This window comes from Micromys minutus (genome assembly GCF_963924665.1).
Source record: "Micromys minutus genome assembly, chromosome: 22".
Lineage (NCBI taxonomy): Eukaryota > Metazoa > Chordata > Mammalia > Rodentia > Muridae > Micromys > Micromys minutus.
In genome coordinates, this window is record NC_137957.1 from 3,183,943 (window position 1) to 3,205,396 (window position 21,454).

The window sequence follows — 21,454 nt, forward strand, 5'->3', positions numbered from 1 at the left end:
GATATAAAATTAACTCAAACAAATAAGTAGCCTTCCTCTACTCAAAGGATAAACAGGCTGAGAAAGAAATTGAGGAAAAGACACCCTTCACAGTCAATATAAAATATTTTGTTGTGACTCTAACCAAGGAAGTAAAAGATCTCTGTATGAGAAGAACTTTTAAGTCTCTAAAAAAGAAACAAAGAAAATCTCAGAAGATGGAAAGATCTCCCATTCTCATGAATTGGCAGGATTAATATAGTAAAATGTCCATTTTGCCAATAGCAATCTATAGATTCGCTGCAATCCCCATCAAAATTCCAACTCAATTCTTCATAGAATTGGAATGGGCAATTTGCCTATTCATTTGGAATAATAAAAAAACCCAGGATAGCGAAAATTCTTCTCAACAATAAAAGAACTTCTGGGGAAATCACGATCTCCAGCCTCAAACTGTATTACAGAGCAATTGTTGTAAAAACTGTATCGTATTGGTACAGAGACAGGCAGGTAGATCAATGGAATAGAATTGAAGACCCAGAAATGAACCCACATACATATGGTCACTTGATCTTTGACAAAGGAGATAAAACCATCCAGGGGACAAATGACAGTCTCTTCAACAATGGTGCTGGTTCAACTGGAGAACAACATGCAGAAGAAAGCAAATCAATCCATTCTTTTCTCCTTGTACAAAGCTCAAGTCCAAGTGGATCAAGGACCTCCACATAAAACCTGATAAACTGAAACTAACAGAAGAGAAAGAGGGGAAGAGCCTCAAACACATAAGCACAGGGGAAATTTTCCTGAACAGAACACCAATGGCTTATGCTCTAAGATCAAGAATCGATAAACGGGACCTCATAAAATTGCAAAGCTTCTGTGAGGCAAAGGACATTGTCAATAGGACAAAACAGCAACCAACAGATTGGGAAAAGGTCTTTACCAATCCTACATCTGATAAAGGTCTAGTATCCAATATATACAAAGAATTCAAGAAGTTAGACTCCAGAGAATCAAATAACCCTATTTAAAAAATGGGTTACAGAACTAAACAAAGAATTCTCAACTGAGAAATATTAAATGGCTGAGAAGAACCTAAAGAAATGTTTAACATCCTTAACCATCAGGGAAATTCAAAACAACCCTGACATTCCATCTCATACCAGTCAGAATGGCTAAGATCAAAAACTCAGGTGACAGCAGATGTTGGTGAGAATTTGGAGAAAGAGGACATTACTCCATTGTTGGTTACATTTTAAGCTGGTACAACCACTCTGGAAATCAGTCCTCAAAAAATTGTACATAGTACTACCTGAGGAACCAGCTATACTACTCCTGGGCATATACCCAAAAGACATTTCAACATATAACAAAGACACATGCTCCACTATGTTCATAGCAGCTTTATTTATAATAGCCAGAAGCTGGAAAGAACCCAGATGTCCTTCAACAGAGGAATGGATACAGAAAGTGTGGTACATATACACAATGGAGTACTACTCAGCTATTAAAACAATGACTTCATGAAATTCTTAGGCAAATGGATGGAACTAGAAAATATCTTCCTGAGTGTGGTAACCCAATCCCAAAATAACACAAATAAAATAAATGGTATGCACTCACTGATACGTGGATATTAGCCCAAAATCTTGGAATACCCAAGATTACAAACCACAGACCACATGAAGCTCAAGAAGATGGAAGACCCAAGAGCAGATGCTCCAGTCTTTCTTAGAAGGGGGTGCAAAATATTCACAGGAGGAAAAACAGAGACAAATTGTGGGGCAGAGACGGAGGGAAAGGTCATCCAGAGAATGCCTTACCTGGGGATCCATCCCATAATATAGACACCAAACCCAGACAATATTGTGGATGACAAGAAGTCTTCTGAGGGGCTCTGCCAGAGCCTGACAAATACAAAGTTGGATGCTCTCAACCAACTCTCAACCATTGGACTAAGAACAGGGCCCCCAATGGAGGAGTTAGAAAAGACTGAAGGAGCTGAAGGGGTTTTCAACCCCATCGAAAGAACAACAATATTAACCAACCAGATACTCCAGGACTCCCAGAGTCTAAAACACCAACCAATGAGCACACATGGAGGGCTCCAACCACATATGTAGCAGAGGATGGCCTTATCGGGCATCAAGGAGAGAAGAGGCCCTTGGCCCTGTGAAGGCCCACTGCCCCACTGCAGGGGAATGCCAGGCAGGGAGATGTGCGGGGAGTGAGTGGGTGGGTGGGTAGGGGAATGCTCTTTTTTTTTTTTAAAGAACTACTTATTTATTATATGTAAGTACACTGTAGCTGTGTCCAGACACACCAGAAGAAGGTGTCATATCCCATTACAGATGGTTGTGAGTCTCCATGTGGTTGCTGGGATTTGAACTCAGGACCTCTGGAAGAGCAATCTCAGCTCTTAACCGCTGAGCCATCTCTCCAGCCCTAGGGGAACACTCAATTTATTGAGGTAGAGGGATGGGGATGGAATAGGGAGATTTCAGAGGGAAAACTAGAAAAGGGGTTAAGATTTGAAATGTAAATTTAAAAAATCCAATAAAAATGCTTAAAAAAAAGCACACACACTGACTGCTCTTCCAAAGGTCCTGAGTTCAATTTCCAGGAATCACAAGTACTATGTATTTGAACTCATATACATAAAATAAATATTTTTTAAAAAGAATACACACAGACACACACACACAATTTGTTTTGTTGAGATAGGGTCTCACCAAGTAACCATGACTGTCTTTGAACTTGCTCTGTAAACCAGAATTTGGAGAGCCTTTGGCCTCTGCCTTCCAGGTGCTGGGACTGAAGGCATGTACCACCACTACCTGGTCAGGTTAATTTTAAACTTAAACATTCTCTGCTATCTTGGAGGGCAATAGTGGTATAGCCTCTGATCCCAGCACTCTGGAAAGCAGAGGCAGGCAGATCCCAGCGTTTGAGGCCAGCGTGCTCTACAAAGTGAGTTCCAGAAAAGCCACACAGAGAATCCTTGTCTTTAAAAATAAACAAAGGATTTCTATATGTTTGTGTATTGGGTCTACACTTGAGCGCAGGGTCCCATGAAATTCTAGAACAGTTAAAGATCCTGCCATCTCTGACATGAGTGGTGGAACCTGAACTCTCGGGTCGTCTTTCACTTCTCCAGCTGGATATTCTTGTTTTATTTTATGTGCCTGCATGTATGTGCACATATCACATGCATGCCTGATGTCAGGGACAGAAAGCGGTACTAAAAGGACCAGTAGCAGCACAAGACTCCCCAAGGACAAGTTCTCAGCACAAAGGTTTGCCCCAGAGGGACAAAAGACATGAAAGAGAGAACAAGGGAGAAGGAAAAGGACAGGGTTGGTGGGTATTTGCTCCGAGGGACAAGCCTCTGAATAGATGAGTGGCTGTAGGCAAACGGCAGTTTATAACGAAAAAAGGGGAAACGCTGTGTTAAAACGAGTTGGCTAATTTTGATTGAGCATTTTAATTATGGAAATCAAAAGGGGTGTTTTGATAGCTGGACCTTGCTGGTCAGCCTCAGGGAGAGAAGGAGCCAAATAAAGGAACTGACCCTGGTGACTGGTTCAGGAATGTAATCTAACAGTCTAGCAAAGTAGGAAATGGAGGAAAGGCAAGGCCTGTCGGGCCTGTAGAGCCCCTTCAGGTACTAGATCCTCTGGAACTAGTTAGACAGCTGTGAGCAGGTACCTAGGTGGGAACAGAGCAATACCAAGGGCTTGTTCACTCATCTCACGGGGTTCTGTGGGTTTGTTTTTGACACAGGTTCTCACTCTGAAACCCAGGGTAGCCTTATTAAACTCGTGGATATACACCCGCCTCAGCCTCAGTGCTAGGACTACTGATGTTAGCCACTATGCCAGGCTTGGGTTTGTTGTTTTGGGGACAGGTTCTCAGTTGTGGCCCTGTTTGGATTTGTCTGTGTAGACCAGGCTGGTCCCACATTTACAGAGATCTGCCTGCCTCTGCTTGTAGAGTGGAGGGATCAAAGGCATACCCACCATGCCTGGCATCAGGTTTATTTGTAGTCCAGGCAGAAATCCTGCTGAGTCAGCCTGAGAGTTCAAGGTTGGGCTGCCACACCTAAGCAGGTGTCAACATTAACGAGAGCGAAGGCTTTAAGGATGAGCATATCTTGGAACTAGATAAAAGTGATTACACAAACCTGTGATTCCACCCAATGCCACTGCCCACTTTAAAGCAGTTAATAGGCCAAGGGTGATAGCGGATGCTTGGAATCCCAACACTTAGAAGGCTGAGGAAAGAGCATGTCTAGCTTAAACTACAAAGCAAGTCTTAAAGCCCCAAGTCTGACCCCAGCATCCCATAAAGCCAAGTCAGTTGTCATAGCAGGAAGCCATAATCCCAGTATTCAGAAGCAGGAGGGTAAGAAGCTCTAGGTTAGCCATATAGTGTTAAGAAGCCAGCCAACCAAGGATACATGAGACCCCCTCTCTCAAAAAAAAAAAAAAAAAAAAAAAAGACTTTTAATTCTAAATTCAAGGAGTAAAGCACTCTACTAAATATACTCTTTATTTACTATGTATAGTGTTCTGCCTGCATTTATGCCCACAAGCCAGAAGAGGGCACTGGACCCTATCACAGGTGGTTGTGAGCCACCGTGTGGTTGATGGGAATTGAACTCAGGACTTTCTTCAAGAGAGCAGTCAGTGCTCTTAACCACTGAGCCATCTCTCCAGCCTTAAACACATACTCTTGATATCCAGCTGCAATCCTAGATCCATGAGCCACTCTTTCAACAATGCCAAATGGTTCAGTAAGAAACCGCGAGTGTGGACCTTCTTGACTGTACATACTCAGTGTGGTTTGTTTTTAATCAAGTCTTATGTAGCCAGGCTCGGCTATAGAATTTGTGATCACCATGACTCAGGGCTGGAGAGATGGCTCAGTGGTTAAAAGTACTGACCTTTCAAAGGTCCAGAGTTCAATCCCCAGCAACCACAGGGTAGCTTGTGACCACCTGTAATGGGATCTGATGCCCTCTTCTACTGTTCTGAAAACAGTAACGATGTAGATGTACTCACATAAAAGGCCTGCCCAAGCTGTGTTGTGCAGAGGTAGTGTATGACTATATAAAAATGAGTGCTGCAATTTTTCTTTTTAGCTCTGCAGGGTATTTACTCTAGAACTTCACATATGCTAGACAAGCTTTCTAAGAAAGCTAACCCGTGTTTTTAAATTTTGAGATAGTCAAATTGACCGGGCAGGCCTCAACTTCTAGAATAGGTGGGATGGCAGGCCAGGCTTTTAAATCTATTTTTAGAGCTGGGCAAGGTAGCTTACATCTTTAATTCCTTACTGGAAAAGTAGAGGCAGGCAGAAGCTCGAATTAGATAGTGAGAACCCAAATAAGAAAACAAATGTGCCTTGTGGAAAAGCTTGTAGTTACCAGCATCTTTAAGACCCATACCCAAGTAATTCCTCATCTTGGAGATTTTACATAACTCCATCTATAATAAAATTTGAGATTAAATGGGAGAACACACACACTTAAAATGTGATGTTTCTCAATGGCAGGCCTACTTAAAACTTAAGTCAGGAAAGGAATGGACTCAAAAAAAAAAAAAAAAAAAAGGCAGATGCAGGCGAACTTGAGTTTGAGGCCAGCCTGTCTGGTCTACAGAGCTAGTTTCAGAGCAGCTAGACTACATAGATAAATTGTCTCTAAAACCAAAAATTCTTAGTGTTTTTTTTTTCACACCACTGTTTATTTTTGGGGTAATTCCAGTACCCTGAAGACTGTCAAAAATGGAGAGATCTCACCAGGTTAAGAGTTGCTTGCCAGAAGGTCCCATGTTTCATTCTCAGATCATAAACACACACACACACACACTCTAAACAGCAGTAATTAATGAACAGAAATGGCTCCGTGGCATCGATTTATTGCTTGTTTTGACATTGATATTCCCAAAGTTCATCTCATATCCCCTAGTAATGCTCCTTGACAGATGTGCTGATAAAATTGCTGCAACATTTTTTTTGCTTCTATAATTCCTCACGGGTTAATGTTCCCAAGATATGAGCTTTGTATAGTCAATGATGGAGACAGCACTGTAATTTCAAAAGGGGTGGGTGTGGGGGAGACCACCATCCTGAGCCCATAAAGCCTAGTACATGCTATGTTAAATACATTCTAAGCTTCCCTTTCTCAGACTCAGAACTGCCTAAGGAATACTATTTTCTTAAAATGAAAACATCTTTACTTAACTGCATGAGCTTTTTATAGATCCCATCTTCAGAAGCTTACATTTGTTTTTCATCAATGGAGTAATTTCACATTTCTTTACGAAGTACTTTTAGGTGAAACAAGAGGAAAACAGAACATACCCCTCACTAATGGAGGTGGACACAAACAACTGGACAGTGAGAACCAGTGCCTTAGCTGTCTTCATTCTACAGGCTCAGGTGGGTAGTGAGGGTCTACCTCAGATACAGGCCAAGGTCACTGCCATGGCATGCCATCTGTCTGTTAACAGGATGCTGCCACAGCTGGTGAGGAACATACAATACAGTGCATTATAAAACCAAAGCCCAGCTGAGCATGGTTGTACACACATGGCCCCAATACTCCAGAGGCTCAGACAGGAGGATTGAGTTCTAAAGCTAGCTTGGTCCAAGCAAGATGCTATTTCAATGCCAGAGCTGAAATAAAGGCCTTTGGAAATGGTCTGGTGTTTACTGAAACAGGACTGCTTATCGGGGGACAATCTCAGCTCTCACACATGGATGACTGTGTATGTCCCAGATCACCATGCATAGGTGAATAAGTAAATTCCCTTAAATAATTATTTTTTCCCCTCAAGCAAGTTGTATCATATCAGATTGCTCCCAAGAGAAAAAGCAAAATAAAACGAAACAAAGACCAACTAAACAGAAACACAAATCCTCACATTCCAACTTAGAACTTAATCTACTTTTACTATTGTAGCTGCAGTGCACAGAAAGCCATCAAAGGCCGCTTGGGAAAATGGTTTACCTCTTTGTATCCTAACAGAGGTGGGAAGACATCTACTGTATAGCAATCCTTGAGGTACACTGGGAAGAAAATGGCCCAGTCTTTCCACCGAATAACACACACACACACCCTAGTACAGTTTATAAAATGAGAGAACACATGATACAACACATCCCTTGAAACAGGGAGAAAGATCATTCTGTAGGAATATCTTTGGACTCGGCATCAGTTTGTCCCAGCTCATCTTCCATGATTCCTGGGATAGCTGTGACAGGTAACGTGCTTCCAAATTCTGCCGCTGGCACAGCTGCTTCATTTCTGGCCTCAGCAGCCTCACCTCTGGCCTCGCCTTCAATGTCCCTGGTTTCAGACTCGGTTTCACAGGTTTGCTCTTCCAGCAGCTTTTCAGTGTGGGGGTCACTAGTGGCCTCTGTGGTGTCCACAGGCCCTTCTCCTTCAGCTAGGACATCATTATGCAGTGCAGCTGGCTCTCCTTCTCCCTCTACTGCTCTTACTGCTGCCGTGATCACCTCTGCTAAGACTTCTGCAGCTACCTCCTCTGGGGTCTCCTCCTTCTCCTCTCCTACATTGTCGTCTCCTTCTGCCTCAAGATCAGCAGTTTCATTGACAAAAGGATCCTCACCCTGGACAAAGAGGAAATGAAATCAGTGCCACAGCCAGGCCGGGGCCCAGTTCATGAGCTCTTGTTTTTTAAGAACAGAGCCCGCAAAGCAGCATACTACACCGGTAGACCGAAGTCCTAGTAAATTTATTTAGAATTTCACATATGTGAGTATTCGACTTATGACATCCCCCCCTCCCTCTTCCTGCTCCAACTCTTCCCAAGTTTCCCTTCAACCTTCTCAAAATAACAGCCTCTCTGTTAACTACTACACATATTTGGGGGCTTGGGATTAAATCCAAGCACACACGGCAAACAAATGCTGCAGCACCAGTGCCCCCACAGATCCTACCTGCACTGGTTTTTATCCCATTTTTATTATGGCTCTGGCTGGTCTCAAACTCAATAACCCTCTGCATCTGGGTCCCAATTACAGGATTACAGGTTTGCCATCACATACTTTTATTTCATTTATAGTTTGCTTCACTGTTTTAAAAGATTTATTTATTTATTTTATGTATATGAGCCCACTGCAGCTGTCTTCAGACACACCAGAAGAGGGCATCGGTTCTCATTACAGATGATTGTGAGCCGGCATGTGGTTGCTGGGAAGTGCCTACTCTGGAAGAGCAGCCAGTGGTCTTAATTCCTGAGCCATCTCTCCAGCCCTGTTTCACTGTTTGTTATGAGACTAGGTCTTGATATGTTGCCATGCTAACCTCAATTTCCTGGGCTGAACTAATGCTCCCACGGCTCAGGAGTAGCTGGGACTATAGGTATGTGTCACTACACCCAGCTTTGGATGCTTTCTAATAAGAGTATCACTAGCATCTGCTCAGTACTTTACAGCTAAACAGTCATGATTTTTGGGTGTGTGTTGAACAGCATAACGCAATGGTTCACATGGCACCAATACCCAAGGTCACAGCTAAGTACCAGGTTTCTAGAAACCCCTGACTATCAGATTTCTGATCTCCTTCAACCTGCTCAAAACCCAGAAATGCTGAGCATGGGACTCTGGCTACACATATCATAAAATCTTCCACCCCAAGGCCTTTCTGGTTTCACAATACAAACCTTCAGGTATTTTTCCAGCATCTTCACTATGTGCTTGTTGTTCAAAACACTCTTAGCCACATGGAGACTTGTTTTCTTGAACTGTTCAGCAGCCAACTGCAAAGACAATTAAAAAAAAAAAAAAAAAAAAAGGCTTTTTAAAATAGCCAAGAGAAACCAGAAAACTAGCCAAGGTGTGCAATGGTTAGTTTAAGTGTCAACTAGACACAGCCCAACCACCCAGAAGTTTCAATGCTGTACTGTCTAGATTGGGCTGCCCTGAATCAGTGGAGTGGCACCAACCACTAGACTATGTCAGGAGAGAAAACCAGCTAAACACTAAGCATGCGCTCATTCATTCTCTCTGCTCCTGACTATGGACATGGCTCCAGATTTCAGCCTTGATTTACTTCCTCAAAATGATATGGTACAGTCTGAAATCAGTTAAAGTAAACCTTTTCTCCACTAAGCTGCTTTTGGTCAGGGTATTTTGTCATACAGAATTAAGAAATAAAACTAGGACACTACTAAGCTTTCATGACATGAAAATGTCACTTTTATTTTGGAGGAAAATCTCAAGAAAAGTGCCAGAGAGCCCTTGAAATAAAAGCAGTGCCAAATGGAAAGGTTATACTATAGGACAAAACCAGGTAAGATTTTTAAGAAGACCATGCTGGATGTGCATAGGCAAGGCTAAATAGTGAACTCTGAGTTCAAGGCCAGTCTGGCAATGACTGGCTAGTTTCACATCAGCCAAAGCTATTTAGTGACACTGTATCACACACAAACAACGCACACACAACAAAATAAGTTGTGTGGACTAACAGGAAAAAGGGCAAACCTTTTCAGTTTTGGGGGTTATATTGCTCTCATGGTAAATCCCTGTAGCATGAACCAAAACTTTAGATTATGCAAGCATGGAGGTACAAGCCTTTGAGCCCAGCCTCTATAGGGTACGGTCCTGTCTCAAAAAAGCAGCTCATGAACTACTTGACTGCTTTGAGGCTTATCTTTTCATATTCTAACTCTTGGTTTGAATACTGCTCTGCAGATCTCTGAAAGTCCTAGAGAAACTGGACTTGTTTCAGTGGCTATAAAACCACTTTTTGCTCTTGGAGAGGATCCAGTATTCATTCCTAGCATCCACAGGGCAGCTCTCAGCTGGAATCTCTAACTCCAGTTAAAGGGGATCTGGTGTTTTTCTGATATCCATAGGCACCAGACACTCACATGGTACACAAGTATACAAGCAAAACAATCATACACATTTAATAAAAACAATTTTTTAAAATGTACTAAGAGATGAGACAGAACCAAGACCACACAGAAACCCTGTCCCAAAAAACCCAAAATGCACAAATATAAAATATTTTATCCTGAGATGCATTAGCAGTGTAGACACACCCACTCTATCCCCTGTGGCTGCTCCTGCCTACCTACAACAGTTGTACCAAACGATGCAGATCAAAAGTCCTGGACCCACAGAGCCATCCTAATTGCAGGGCACTGACTTCATGGCACTTTCAGATAATGAGGTCCAAGGACTCGGCTCCTATAAAATGGACGGTTATCTATCTGCCTAGGGCCTGTGCATATCCTCCCTACATTTTAGATGATTTATAAGCCTAACAAAACTAGCTCTGCAAACCAGCTAGGATGAGGTAGGTATTGGTTGGAGAAGATTAAAAAAAAAAAAAAAAAAAAAAAAAAAGAATTGCAGTGCATTCAGTATAGTTGAATTCTTACACCAAAAGTTTTCAATCTCCAGTTGGTTCCATCTGTGATTGTAGGATCAGATAGAGGCTCATTATATCAGACCTTTTATGAAAACAAACAATCCCCACAAACCAGCAACAAAACCTTCCTAATCGCCAGGTTAAATCTTTAGCCTCACCATTAATGGAAGAACCAAACCAATGCTAAAACCTAGGTCAGTGCTCCAGGCCACGGAGTTCTGACTAGTGTTATTATCTTACTGAAATCCAATTTTTCAGCAACTGGGAAACTTAACTCTGACTTAACTTCTGTGCTTTTCCTCCCTTCTCTTTTTAAGAGGGGCCAGGATGGGTGTCTGCATACACTGTTAGTACTTGGGAGGCAGAGGCCAGCTTCTGCTTCTCAACCTAGCATCAGGTAGATGGGAACTAGAGGTACATTCCACCAAGTCCAACCACATTTTAGTAAGACTCTAGAGTGAAGGTCACAGTAAGATGAGACTCACTAAGACCTGATAGAGTGTGAGAACTCCTGCTACAACACACAAGGATGGCAGCAGAGGAATGGTTGCCCCAGGAGCCAGTGTGAATCAGAGGAAGACTTACCCTTCGGTTATGGTTATGGTCCACAGAATGCAGATGCCGCTGGAGGAGCTGGTGCTGTGCAGGAATCAGCATGTCACAGGCCAGGCAATGTGCGGCTTCAATCTTTTTGAAGAAATGCTCCTGGCCAATCCCTGGAATGGAACCCAAACAAACATCTTTCTTCCTCCTCTTCAGCAAGGTCCACACTGTGTCCCTGTGCTACTCTCTGGGACATCTTTATGAGAAGGTGGAGCTCAGCTCCTTGGAGTCCACACCAGGTGAGAAGCACTGGCTGCCTCACACCCCTCACACCCCTCCGATGAGCTGTCTCGGAAGCGGTGCTCTCACGGCACTGCACTGCTGTTCTTGTTCAGTATTCTGAGACAGGGTCTCACTATGTAGCCCTGGGTACCCTGGGACTTGCTTTGTAGAAGACATTGTCCTTGAACTCAGACTGACCTGCCCCTCCCTCCCAAGTGCTGGGATTAAAGGTGTAGGCTGCCTCCATTTAACTGTTTAAATGCTAGCATACACACAGAACTATATAAACCTTTGCATTCTGTCTTCTTTTTCAATCTACTCATTTTATGTGTGTTGGTATTTTGCCTGTATTCATGTCTACGTGAAGCCAAGAAGGCATTGGATTCCCTGGGACTGGAGCCACAGAGCTGCCCTGTGGTAACAATAACCAAACTTGAGTCCTCTGGAAGAGCAGCCAGCCTACACAAGTCCTGTTCTGCACCTTTAAGAGCATCCGAACAAGCTAGACGCTGAGATCACAACTGACCTTTGAATGGGTCTGGTTTGGGTTTAGGGCTTTCCTTCTCCAACAACTCCTGACGCCGTTTCTCAATTTTCTTATTCCTGTTTATGATGTACTCCTAGAAGGATTAAGAGATGAGGCCACCAAATTAAATGACAACACACTGCTCTGAGTGTGACAAGGTGCTACTGTAGCAGGTCCACGGGTAAAACCTGCTGTGGTCAGAACTGTCATCACCCATGACACAGGAGTTTCAATTTGGGAGAAGAAATTGTATTATGTTTAGGTCTCTCATTCTTAACCCTTAAAGGGTCCTTATACTTTCAGGGCTATCTACAAGCACTGTAGCATACTTTACCTGGAGAAATTCTACCGTCTTGTCCGGCAGTTTGGTACTTATAAATCGCAGGGTCTCTTTATGAAATTTACTTTGCAGATGCTTTTGAATTTCTTCATCTTCAAAGCTACGAAACTTGCATACAGAACAAGCAAACTGAATCCTACAGAGACAGAGAAAGAAGTGGTAATACAGAGACCACCAGCTCATCTCTGGGTACAGAAATGCAAAAGAAACAGGATTCGCATTGTCCTTGAAAGAGCCAAGAGGAGCCTTTGAGAGACTGAAACTAGTGTTGAGCCACTGAGCCCAGCTAGGAAACAGCATCAGATGGTATCTGAGTCTTAAGAGCAGGGGTTATAGTCTGGAAAAATCACTCAGCAACTTACATCAAGCTTAAGACCTCAGTGCACAGGTGGAAAGGAACAAATTTCTAAGAACTGTGTTCTGACCTTCCTAAGTGGGCTGTGGCAGATGTGCACTCATACACACACAGATGAGAATTTCAAATCATTTGGTCCAGGGAGATGACTTGTTTGGTAAGGACAATGACAAAAAGCAACAGATTCTCATATAGCCAGTATTAAGCCATATGCTTAATCATGAAGGACAGTTCCATGGTGGAGTCAGAGCATCACATATGAGCTTGGCATTTTAGCATTCTTGTTTGACACAAAAACCTGGCCAGCAGAATCACATACACACATGTTCCCACTCTCCTGAATTCCAGAGACTGTCTAGATTTAGACCAGCTCTACTGAATGAAGGTCACTTTCTAGGAGGTTGAATGTCAAGTCAGCAGACAGGATTGACATCCCTTGTCTGCTGAGGAGTCAAGAGAGCTCTCATAGTTCTAGCATCTAATTCCAAAGGTGAGGAAAGATGGTCTCAGAAGTGGACTCTCCAAGCAAAAACTAAGTTAACAAACTACATTTTTTACACACTTCTCTTAGTAGTATTGTCCATCAACTTGGCAAAGATTTCTCGACAGCAGGTTACAAACCCAAACCCCTGTGCATTACAGAGGGAGGACATGCGACTTGGAGAGCCCGACAGAGCCCAGATCCAAATGCCTTCAGTGGGGGATCTTTACCTGACCCTGACGACCTGCCTCACCTCACTAGCCCCTCACCTGTCAGCTGCTCGGTCCCGCATCCTATCTCTCCTCCTTTGTTTTTCCCGTCTCTTCTTCACATCTTCGTCCTCATCCTCCTTTTCTCCTGTAACAGAAAAGTCCCCTCGAGACACTGAGGAGCCTGCAGAAGAGGTCAGCTCCAGGGCCAAATTGGATGCTGCAGCTTGACAGCCATACCTGTGCCCAGCTTCCATTGCTTTTGTGGCAGGGCTAGGGTACCCCAAAGCACCGAGGAGCTGTTAGAGGTTCCTGATGTACCAGGACCTTTGATGAGAACCCAGAGGAGCTGCCTCACTCCTCCCACTGCCTGATGGGCAGAGGCCCATCTCACTCATGGCCACCTACTGTTCTGACCCAGGCTGCTTGTCCATTACAGTACTTTGTTGTTGGCTCTTCACCCAGAGCTGCAAATATCTCCACAGAGGCAGCAGCTGGAAAGCCTCGGGAAATATAGCAAGCTACATTGCCACCCTCCACCCCACATCTAGGTGGGTTGTGGTGACTGTCCTTTTTGGCTTCACCTGAACTGGGGACTCAGCAGGTCTGACAGTCCTTGCTGGCCCGATCTCTATCTTCCACTCACAAAACCAACAACCTTGGACTTTTCCAAGTAGGAGTGGGAAATAATCCTAGAACCAAAAGTGGGAAGAGACCAATTGGTCCTCCCATCCATTCCCTGGGTGGGGCTGGCATAGCTCCCAGGAGAGCCCTGTAGCCAGCGTCACAGCATGAGACCACGCCAGAGCCCCAGGCTCAGGGCCAGGGCTGGATGCTGAAAAAAGGTTGGATAAGCATCTGAACTGTAACCCCTACCCCTGATGCCAGTCCCGAGACTGTCCCACGAAGATGGCGACCGGCGTGCGCTGCTCAGAAGCCTCTCAAAAGGATGTGTGGGACTTTTGGCAAGAGGTCACTGCCTGAAACTATGACTGCTGTTTAATAGCAAAGTCATCCCGGTTGGGTAGCAGGACCTGTGCGCAACAAACATGTCACCTTTGCTTTAGCATTTACCCGGCTGCATGAACTGAATGCTGGGGGTTGGGGAGTGATCCCGCGCTGTGGACAAAACTTTAATATGTAGGATGAGGGGCACCTGAGGGTTAGCTAACCTGAGAACCTTAAAGGAGCCACAGGCCTGATAATAAGGGATAAGGGATAGCCTGTGAACCTTGAGAGTAACCAACTAGGACAGGTCCACACAACAGAGAAAAAAATCCAAGTAGCTGCTGGGTGGCTAAGACCTTGCTACCCATGCTGATTTGGGCTCTTAGGTCTCCTGCCTTTAGACGTGGGCCTGAGCACACCTGACAGGCTATCCTCCCCCCTCAAGGTCAGCCACAGTAGGCATTCTGAAGCTGCCAATACGTTTTGCAGAGGCCAGGGCACAAACTGAGGCTCACAACTGAAGAAAAAAAAAAAAAAAAAAAACCTAACAAAACAACAAAAACACCCGGGTGGGAATAAAGAAGATGGGCCAGAATATGGAATAGAAAAGGCGCCTCTTTCTCTTCAGATTTCTGAAACCCCCTTTCCTAACATGGGTATCACAGATACCCAGAGATGGGTTTCCTACCTCCTACAACTTGTATCTACTGAGGCAAAGAATTCTTTTCAAGCAAATCTTGCCCAAACACTGGGACCAAGCTTTGGGCAGAGTTCCCAGTGTGGGTACACTGCACAGCTGCAGCTCCTCTGCCACGAACCAGGAAGTTCTCCATGAAAATTGTTTTGTTCAGAAGCTGGCTGGGAGCTGGGCAATGAGTGTGGGTCAGATAAAAAAAGGCTACAAAAGATAACCAGGTGACACCTACCTCTCTGCTTCCTGGAATCACAGAATTCATCCTCCTGGAAAAAGGGCACACACAATGTCAGGTAGTGAGGTAGAAGTTCCAGAATTCTAACCAGCCCAGGCCCTAATACCTAGTATGTGGTCTTACCGTAGACCCTGGCCTGCTATGATGCTGGGAAATGAGGCAACACCAAGAAACCTCAGTGTCCTGTTATAATTCGTTGCTATTAGAAGACCATAAAGGTAATTTTTTTCCTGCCCAGGCAAAGGCATCCCATATAGTTCAGTACCACAGAGAAAGAGCTTATCCACTGTCAGGGAAACACCTCCAGTTTGGGGTGTTTTAATTCTAGCACTGATTAGCAACAGGCTTCCCCAAATTTCTAAGTATGTGTTTAGTATTCTAACAAATTAGTATAAATACAGATCCTAGGATTATCTACAGAGTTGATGCTCTGGGCAGCTCTAAGAGAAGAACTGCAGACCTCCAGCCTCAAGAACTACATCAACTGAATGGGGAATGAGGAAAATTCTTAGAAAAACTTCAGAGTTGTTGGTGGTAGGTGGGTGGAACATGGTTTAAGCCTTGGATTCTACCACCTGTCACCTAAAAGAACAAAGCTATTCAAGATTCTGTCAGCTCACCCTCACCTGGCTTTCTACCTGAGCATCAGAAGTACCCAGAGCAAACTTTCTAACACCTTGTGCATTCCTCAGGACTGTGTTATGGCCCAAGACTGGCCTCTGTTGACACTCCACAGTGATTGGGTATCAGACAGGGTCAGCAGCACCCTGCAGAGCCCCACCATTAGAAGGCTGATGGTTAAGACTCTGCACTGTAAGGCAAGGGTTTAGGAGCTTTAAGATAGAGGACAGTGGATGATATCCCTGGGAGACCTGCTCTTTTCAGAAGGGAACAGGAGGAATGGATCTGGAGAAGAGGACAAGAGGTTGAGGGAACTAAGAGGGGAGAGAAACTAGAATTAAAAACAAGCAAACACAAGAACAAAATGGTTGTTACAGGATGCACACAGAAGGTATATGCTTGATTCAAGCAACAGCTATTTTCACCTCTGTGAGGAAAAAAATAAATAAATAAAAGCAAGCAAGCCCAGAGACAAACAAAATGTAAACTTACCCCCCTGAATTCTTCATCTCCTGACCTCAAGTCACCAGCTCCATCATCTGCCAGATGTGGGGAACAGAAGTGTCAGCCTCTATGTAGATGTTTCCAGAACATTCTCACATTGTCAGGCTCCGTGCTCACACTGGCAACAGGGCTTAGCTAAGGCAGTGTTAGCCAACAATGCCACCCCAGGCCAGAGCAGGTGACTGACTCGCATCCCACCCCCCTGGCTCAGTGATCCCAGAGCATACCATTTTCAGACAGATCGCCTTCACTGTCAGCCCGGGGCAGCTTGGCATCAGGCTCTTCATACAATGGAAACGGTTTCCGCTTCCTGCCCATGCTGTCTGGTCCAAAGCGTTCAAACCCTCTCCTTCTGGGCTACAGACAAACACATGTCATGTACTACTAACCTGGGCCTAAAAGATGCCCCACAAATAAAGATCAGCATTTATAAGGACAGGAAACAAAGGCAGGAAGAAACCTTCAAAAGAGAGACTATAATAGGAGTCCAAAAGCTTGAGGGAGCCAGATACACAAAACCACACAGGTGTCTACTGTTGTGAAATGACACAACAGGCCATCCCAGGGACAGAGAACAGATGAGTTGGAGACATCTAAAACCAAGTGGTTAAACTTACTGAAACTGGAACTATACACTGGGAAACAAGGGCATCTTACAGTATACAAAGGCACACAACTTTTACCTCAACAAAGTTGTTAGAAAGAAAAGGCATAGGCCTGACAAAAGTTGGTGAACTTACCCAATCCCGTATCCGAGTCTGGGACCGGCCACATCCATAAGGCATGGTGCTACCAAAACCGCCCACCCCCTGCATGCCCATCATGCTGTAGTCAGGGGCCATGGACTGGGAGAAGAGGGAAGGAGGTGGCCTGTTGGTGGAGGGCCCACCTAGACCGCGTCCACCCATGTAGCTCAGCTCATTCCAGGTAGTGGGTAAGGGCTCCGAGGAGGCTGAGGGTGGCATGAAGGGGTCACTACGTATGAAGGTGCTGGAGTTGCTCCGATCCGAGAAGCGGCCCTGGCCCCGGCCCCTCATGAAACCATCAAGGGCACCTCGCTCTGGGGTTGGGTCCCGACAGTCATTGAATGTCCCACCAAAGCTACCATTGCGGTCAGTCCCCAAGTCAAAGTCATAGTCGTAACTGTAGCTGGGGCGGTAGGGATTGTGCTCGGGCACACAGGGCCTGGAGTCGTAGGACTCATACGGCTGGAAGCGGAAGGAGCTGCAAAGGAAGCACACAACTGATTAGGAGACCAAGCCGCCCAAGCTACCCTATAATCTGCCCCCGCTACATTCAGAATTAAGAAACCAATCCACCCAGTATCTACCTGAATGCCTAGAAGGCAAACTGGCCTAAGAATGCTCATTCAAACACTGCTAACAAAGAAAGAGCATGAAGCCCTTGCTGGAAGAATCTTTGTTAACTTAACTGGCCAACAGTTTAAGAAACCTTCAAGGAAGCCCTCCCCACAGGGTCCAACTCCAGCCTAACACAGGAACAGGGAAAGAGAGCTTTCTAAAAGAGTTGGTACCCATTCCCGAGATTCCAGAAGGAATTCCACTAGGAGGTTGAAGGCCATAATCACCTGTCTCGGTCCTGCATGCCCTCCCCAGTGCTGCTGATCCCACCCCTGCCTCCTTCCTTGGACAACATGTCCAAACGTTGATTGATCTTGGCAATGAGCGAGTCAGAGTTGTCGGCACATGGCTCTGGCGCAAAAGAGGCCACATGCATGGCAGAGCTCCCAGCGGCCAGGCCACCATCACTGGCCTTGGTGGCCTCCCAGGAGGTTGGGCCATAGCTATAGGGCGCTCCTGCAGGGACACCGGTGCTCTGAGCGCTGTAGTAGTTGTAGCTTTCATAGCCTATCAGGAGAAAGAGGAGCCATGTAAGGCCTCAGCACAGGAGGCTAGCCAGGACATTCTATCTGTGGGAGCACTCTCTGCCCACCCAAAGGGAAAGTTATGGAACCAAGGATCACCAACGTCACACCACAACACACATGATCATGACCAGACAATCAGGGGCTACAGAAGGACTTGTTTCCTAATCAAAGCCAGAGGTGGTGAAGAACCTCAGAACAGCAATTCCATATACTGACAGACATTTGAAAACTGTTCCTGCACTATATCCACAACCCCTCTTGAACAAGTTCAAACTCCCCTTCAGGTCAGCCTAGCTCTGGCACGCCTCAGGGCCCAGTGCCCAGTAGCTTTTATTCTCCAACAGAGCTATGTGCACAGCCAGGATGGGGGAGTGGGGACCTGCACCTGGCCCAGCCCCTCTGGATGGCTGTTTACAGACCCACTTGCCCACCTCAGACCCCTTCAGAAGGTCTTACCTTGCCAGCTGGCCATACCACTTCCGTATGTACCTTAGGAAAAACAGAAACACATGAGCACCCCAATGCCAGTTACCTAAGGACAGCTGCTACCTCACCGCACCAGAAGACAGGGTGTGTGACTGGTGGTGGCAGTAGTCCTGAGCTTGCTTATAGTTTACAGAATGGGTACAGAGCACCACGGACATTCTGTGTCTCTCTGTCTGTCTGTCTGTCTGTCTCTCTCTCTCTGCCAAGCCTGACTTCTCCCATGAAAGCTAGGGAAAGAAAGGTACACAGTAATCCCTGGGATGGTGAGCTACACTACAGGATCAACAGAGAGGACAGTCTGGCCTGGACCTTAGAAAGATCTCCCCTATATAAACCCATTTTGCACCAGGAGCCCAAACCTAGTCATTCTCAATCATACCAAAGGCACCAGTGGAAAGAAAAAAAAATCACTTTCTCAACTGAACAAGAGCATATTATGTGGCACTGGTGTCTTGGAGACCTCCTCATGGGACACACAGTGATACACATGAAAAAAAAAGTGGTTTGCCTCCAACAGCACAACGTTTGGCCTGGTACTAGAAAACAAGGGAAACTTTTGTCCCCTAGAATGGGACTGAGTGTGGGGCAGGTTCTAGACTCAGAAAATAAGGATGAGCAAAAGCCTAGGCCACACCTAGCCTACTCTTTTGTTTTTGTACATTTCTTTAGTCAAATGGTCACAAGAAAAGTACCTCAAAACAAAAACGGTTCCACAGTATGCTGACCATAACAGGAACGCACAATTTGTACACAGAGACTAATAGGGGTGAAAGGGATGCTACTGAGCCCAATCCTGGGGCCCCTTGCATGTTAACTGTACCATCTACTGAGTTCCTTTCCGATTTTAGGAAGACTGTGGTGGTAGGGAAGTGATACAGGGAGTATCCTATTACTAAGCTGACTTATGGTCTACTGCTAAACTCCCTTATAGTATTCAATAAATGATTCTTCCCTTTAAAGCTAGAAAGAAAATAAAAAGAAGGCAAAACACACCCAGTTGAAGGCAGATGCTGAACTCTACTACCAAAGGTCACGCAGTGGAGAACCCACAGTGAAACCCATTAAGGAGCCACTTACCCTGGGTGTTGGCAGGTCCAGCACTCCATGCCCCATAGCCTGTGAAAAGACCACGTGTCAAGGTTCTATCCTACCATGGAGAAAACGAAGGTTCTGATAACATCCACCTCCATCCTGCCCCGGGCCCCCAAACTCACACAAACCATCACACTTTACCTGGATGATCTGAAATCAAAACAAACAAAAAATTGGGGGAGGGAAACAAGCTTGTAGGACGAGGGACAAAGCATTAGGTTACAGTGCCCACTCTACTGGCCCAGCTGCCACAGAAGTGGGAAAACCCAGAGTGCTACCAGACCTATGGAGCCATCCCCTACAGCACGCCTTTGACCAGAAGGGGGATTACACTCTACCCTCTGTATTCCAGGAGCACAGGTCACAGCCTGGCAGAGTGGCACAGTCCCGGCCTGTCAAATGAGTTCATTCTGACAAAGTGAATGGTTATCTCTCTAAGTAAGTACTGCCATACTCAATTGCTCCTTAGAAACTAGGGAGGCTACAAATTCTGTGTCAGGTAGAAAGTGGGAGTCCCCATGACGTTCCCTAACCAAGGAAGTACAGCAGGGCTGTGACAGGTTATCTGGTGGAAAAGGCGAAGAATGGGAGACACAGATCTAGGATCCCAAAGGCTAAGAAGATATCCAAGCACACGAGTTATCACACCTCAGGCCTGACAAGTCCAGCTCTAGGCTCTGTTTGCTGCCTCTCAAGATCCCTTCCTCAGCAGCCAGAAGCCACTGACCACTCCCTGGGCCCGCTTCGAACCCCATTCCACGTGTTGCAACTATCTCCTGTAGATAAATTTCGGTAGAGTCAAGGTCTCCCAGATTAAAAGCAGATAGCTCGAGAAGCGAAGCCTAACTGCAAAAAGTTGCTGAAATTTAGGTTAGGAAAGGCAACGCTGGGCTTGCGCAGACCCCCCTGTTCCCTCCAGGCCACTGTAATGTTACAGTTCCAGTCCCTCAAGCAGCACACCTCTCGTGGGCACCACACGCCGCGAACACGGCAGAGACCCAGCCAGGGTATCCCGAGGAGTTGTTGCCACAGTGCATAGCTGGGCTGATGGCGCGCAGGAAAGCGAGCGCGGTGGACACGAGCTCTCAAGGACGACCTGCTTAGGATGAGTTCTGGGACTGTTTCCCCGCTACTGCCGACCCGGACCCCCGCCTTCTCCCGGCGCTCGCTTTAGCCCCGCCCCTGGGGCCGCCATTTTGTGGCGTCTTCGGAAGAGAAGGCGGGACTGAGACCACCCGGGTCCTCCGGTCCGAGCCGCGAAGAGACACTCGGTTTGCACTTTGAAAGCGGCCCAGGACGCATCCAGAAACCCGCCATAGCGTCGGCGTCCGCGCCTCATCCGCACCCCCCGCCCCGAGTTCTACCGACCAATCCACACGCGGCGCCTCGGGAACGATTGCGCAGAGGCCCAATAGGGGAAGCGCGCGCGTCCGGGCCGACTCCACACAGAACCGAGCTGCGGCAAGTGTGTTCCGGCTGCCGACTCAGCCCGAATACCACATGCGGCATGGTCTCCCGTGGTGCAGAATAGCCTATACTAACCTCCGTAGCCTTGCTCCATGTCTTCGACGCGATCCGCCAGCAGACCCTTTTCTTAGCTTTCCTCAGAACGCATGCGTTCAACGTGCCGTCTGCTACTGGAAGACGAAGAGCGTACGTCTTCCCTTCTGGGCGCTACCATTGGTTGTTCAAGTGGGCCCGCCCCCGCCGACCCTCCTAGCCTTCCGGGTTGCAAATCTACAGCATCTCGGGAATTGTGCCTCAAGGGTAAGCTAGTGCGCAAGATCATTCGGGTCCGCGCACGCGTGAGCTGTTCTAGCGTGTTTACTTGCACGCAGGCGCACTTGGTGTTTGAACACT

The 21,454-nt window shown here is 46.0% G+C and overlaps 1 protein-coding gene across 2 annotated transcripts; it reads right to left on the reverse strand.

Annotated features, from left to right (window-relative positions):
* Positions 1 to 5,896: 5,896 nt before the first annotated feature.
* Positions 5,897 to 21,223, reverse strand: AKAP8 (A-kinase anchoring protein 8). Of its 2 annotated transcripts, none has more exons than XM_080935811.1 (14): positions 21,137 to 21,223; positions 19,580 to 19,618; positions 18,473 to 18,505; positions 17,717 to 17,996; positions 16,869 to 17,352; positions 16,356 to 16,485; positions 16,117 to 16,163; positions 15,001 to 15,034; positions 13,187 to 13,274; positions 12,076 to 12,217; positions 11,742 to 11,835; positions 10,976 to 11,106; positions 8,676 to 8,771; positions 5,897 to 7,620 (listed from the first exon to the last, which is right to left on the reverse strand). In XM_080935811.1, exons 1-14 carry the CDS (start codon positions 21,153 to 21,155, stop codon positions 7,171 to 7,173), a joined length of 2,067 nt encoding a protein of 688 aa, XP_080791937.1. In that variant the 5' UTR covers positions 21,156 to 21,223; the 3' UTR covers positions 5,897 to 7,170. The 2 variants fall into 2 exon arrangements, with proteins under 2 accessions (XP_080791937.1, XP_080791938.1); XM_080935812.1 differs by lacking the exon at positions 21,137 to 21,223 and adding an exon at positions 20,555 to 20,629.
* Between the last annotated feature and the right edge of the window lie 231 nt (positions 21,224 to 21,454).